The following is a 2,954-nucleotide window of genomic DNA, read 5'->3' on the forward strand; positions in this document are numbered from 1 at the left end:
CTTTATTTCTTGTATGTAATGTATAAAATATAATGACAAATTAGAATTAATACTATGTACGAATGAAGACAAGGATGAGTTTTAATTGGTGATATGTCTAATTGATGTATCCTTTAAATTTGTAAGAGGTCCTTGAGTTGTGGCGCAATGCTGATGCTGTATGCTTTGACGTGGATAGTACAGTATGCCTAGATGAGGGCATTGATGAACTTGCTGAGTTTTGCGGAGCTGGAAAGGCTGTTGCAGAATGGACTGCTAGGTGATATGCCTTCGATAGACATTTTTTTAGATGTGCATAGAATTGAGTTTTTGATCTGATTATGTGCTGATTACTAGGGCAATGAGTGGTTCTATTCCTTTTGAGGATGCCTTGGCTGCAAGATTGTCTCTGTTTAATCCTTCAATAGCACAAGTCCAAGATTTCCTTGAAAAGAGACCTCCAAGGTAAGAAACTATATTCAGTAGCGAGAAGTTTATGCTAGAATTGCTTCAGTTCTTTTGACAGTTAATGAGGCCTATGTGCATCATCTACTATCTTTAACAATTCAATGTAAGTTCCAAATGCTTTGGACATCATCACGTGTAGAGAAGTGAAATACAGACATAAACCTCCAAAAAAAGACACTGTGCTTGTTTTATCTCTCAATCTTGTGCACAGTCAATCAGTTTTCATCATTACTACAGTGCAATTTTGTAAACTAAAATGGTGAAGTTTAGTTGTGAATGACTTGACTACAACCATGTAAAGTTGCATCTTGTAGTTGTTTCAATTTGGATTACGATTATGAGTTACACATCTTTGGCATGCAAAATTTGCATTTTAACAAGATCTAGTATTAGGATGTGCATATCAGACCTTTCAGAATGCCTGCCATCTTGAAGGTGTGCTCTTCTGATTGCACACAAAACCCTGATTCAAGTGAAATAATTAAGAAACAATTAGGTTTATGCAACTACTCTATTTGGACAATGTCTTGTCTTTTGAGTGTTTGCATCTGCCGTTGTTTTGTATATAATATGCAGTATGTATTGTTATATAGCATGGAACTTTACACGAAACTAAACCATTTAGTGTTTTCAAGCCATAGCTGATCTGTATTTTCCAAGTAATGAAAATGTCTGGGTTAATTGATTTACTTGGTTTGCAGAATTTCTCGTGGGATTGATGAGTTAGTCAAGAAGATGAAGGCTAGAAACACTGATGTTTATCTGATCTCTGGAGGATTTCGCCAAATGATCAATGTATATGCTTCTCTCTGAGTGGCTTTTGATATATCTTTTCTTCTTCACATCTAGATAACAATTGAGGCTGGGAGTCCTTGGATCAATTTGCCATTGTGTCAAGATGCCCATTAGCATACTATAGTCATTATTGATGTTGATTAAAATATTCTCTGAATTGATGGTTCAAATATTGGCTAAAAAATTGAGGTTCAGTAACCTGATTTTTATGCTGCACTGCTTCCAAGTTGATACTTTTCCTGCATCAATATTACCTGTTTTAACAGTTCCTTGCTTTGAATCCCTAAAAGAATCACACATGTTTCATATGGAAGCATACTTTGTGCTTGAAACTGTGTCAAAGTTCTAACTGCTACAGTTTAACAGCCTGTTGCATCAATTCTTGGTATTCCCGTTGACCACATTTTTGCCAATCAACTTCTTTTCGGAAGTGCTGGAGAGTTTTTGGGGTTTGATACAGATGAGCCAACGTCTAGGAGTGGAGGAAAAGCTATTGCTGTTCAGCAGATAAGGAAGGTAAGTTGAACTCTTAGTAGTTGTTTGTTGTGTATTGGTTTTTAGAATATTGACCAAATACTTGATAATGTTATCAGGCTAATGGATATAAATCGCTGGTCATGATTGGAGATGGTGCAACTGATCTTGAGGTAAAAAAGTGTTCATCTTGTCTAGTTTGGTGACCACTTCATCTACGGAATACAACCAACCCAAGGAAAAAAAAATCAAGAAGTAAATCCCAACGAGAGCTTTTTCTACTACATGTTAACTTGAGTTTAACAGGGTCCAATATCTAGAATCTAATAACTGACTTTATCTAAAGTCTGCATACAGCAATAGCTGGACATAAAGATTTAGACCTCAAACTTGGTAAATCCATGGAGGAATTGATTCCATACATTGACTTTAATTGCTTCAAAGTAGACTATAGTGGCTATCTAAAAACCTGTTCAAGCTTCATACATTATTAATATCATTCTAAGTTTTGGCCCAAAAATGCATCTAAATTGAATAAATGAAGAGCTTTTACTCTCATGTTGCTCGCAGAATTTATACTCTTTCTACTTGTAGGCTCGCAAACCAGGAGGTGCCGACTTATTTATATGCTATGCTGGGGTTCAGCTTCGAGAAACTGTTGCAGCTAAAGCTGATTGGCTGGTGTTCAATTTTAAGGACTTGATTGATAGCTTGGAGTAGCATGCACCCATTTTTCTTGATTGATACCTTTTTTCTGTTTCCTTTTGGGTGGTGGTTCTCTTTCTTTACCTTTACTATTATTGATTTTTTGGGGGTACTAGAGTTCTATGGGTTATAACTACCATGCTTCCAAAAATCTTCTGCATCAGTATATGTATTCTTTGACTTTTATGTATGTAATTTGTGAAAATGACAGTCCTCAGGCACTTGCCCTCAATAAGCAACTTGAAAGCCTTGTTGATGTCATCAAGTTTGACCTCATGAGTGACAAACAAATCCAGCTGAAGTTCACGGATGTGTGTTCAAAGATTTAAGCAAAATCTGGGAGAGATTCATGTCTTTGATGTTTGTCATTTTGGAACAGGTGAAAAACAACAATGTGGTAAAAGCCTTGCAAATCTACAGTACATTATCCAGGTAACGTTTTGCAAGCATTGGGAATCAAGATTTGGCTTGAGACCACCCTATTGGACTCCTGTGACGGTTTTCCTGCTATGAGCGCTCACCAGGTAATTGAG

The 2,954-nt window shown here is 36.5% G+C and overlaps 1 protein-coding gene across 1 annotated transcript in view; it reads left to right on the plus strand.

Annotated features, from left to right (window-relative positions):
• The window catches only part of LOC113782406 (phosphoserine phosphatase, chloroplastic-like), a 19,117-nt gene extending 16,521 nt beyond the window's left edge, over nt 1-2,596 (plus strand). Inside the window, exons 2-7 of the mRNA XM_027328300.1 lie at nt 129-259; nt 337-444; nt 1,149-1,242; nt 1,609-1,758; nt 1,836-1,889; nt 2,311-2,596. Of these exons, the coding sequence (XP_027184101.1) occupies nt 129-259; nt 337-444; nt 1,149-1,242; nt 1,609-1,758; nt 1,836-1,889; nt 2,311-2,436 (663 nt within the window). The 3' untranslated portion in view covers nt 2,437-2,596. The remainder of the gene's footprint in view (nt 1-128; nt 260-336; nt 445-1,148; nt 1,243-1,608; nt 1,759-1,835; nt 1,890-2,310) is intronic.
• Nucleotides 2,597-2,954: the final 358 nt, after the last annotated feature.

Source organism: Coffea eugenioides, chromosome 9 (assembly GCF_003713205.1).
Source record: "Coffea eugenioides isolate CCC68of chromosome 9, Ceug_1.0, whole genome shotgun sequence".
Taxonomy (NCBI): Eukaryota; Viridiplantae; Streptophyta; class Magnoliopsida; order Gentianales; family Rubiaceae; genus Coffea; species Coffea eugenioides.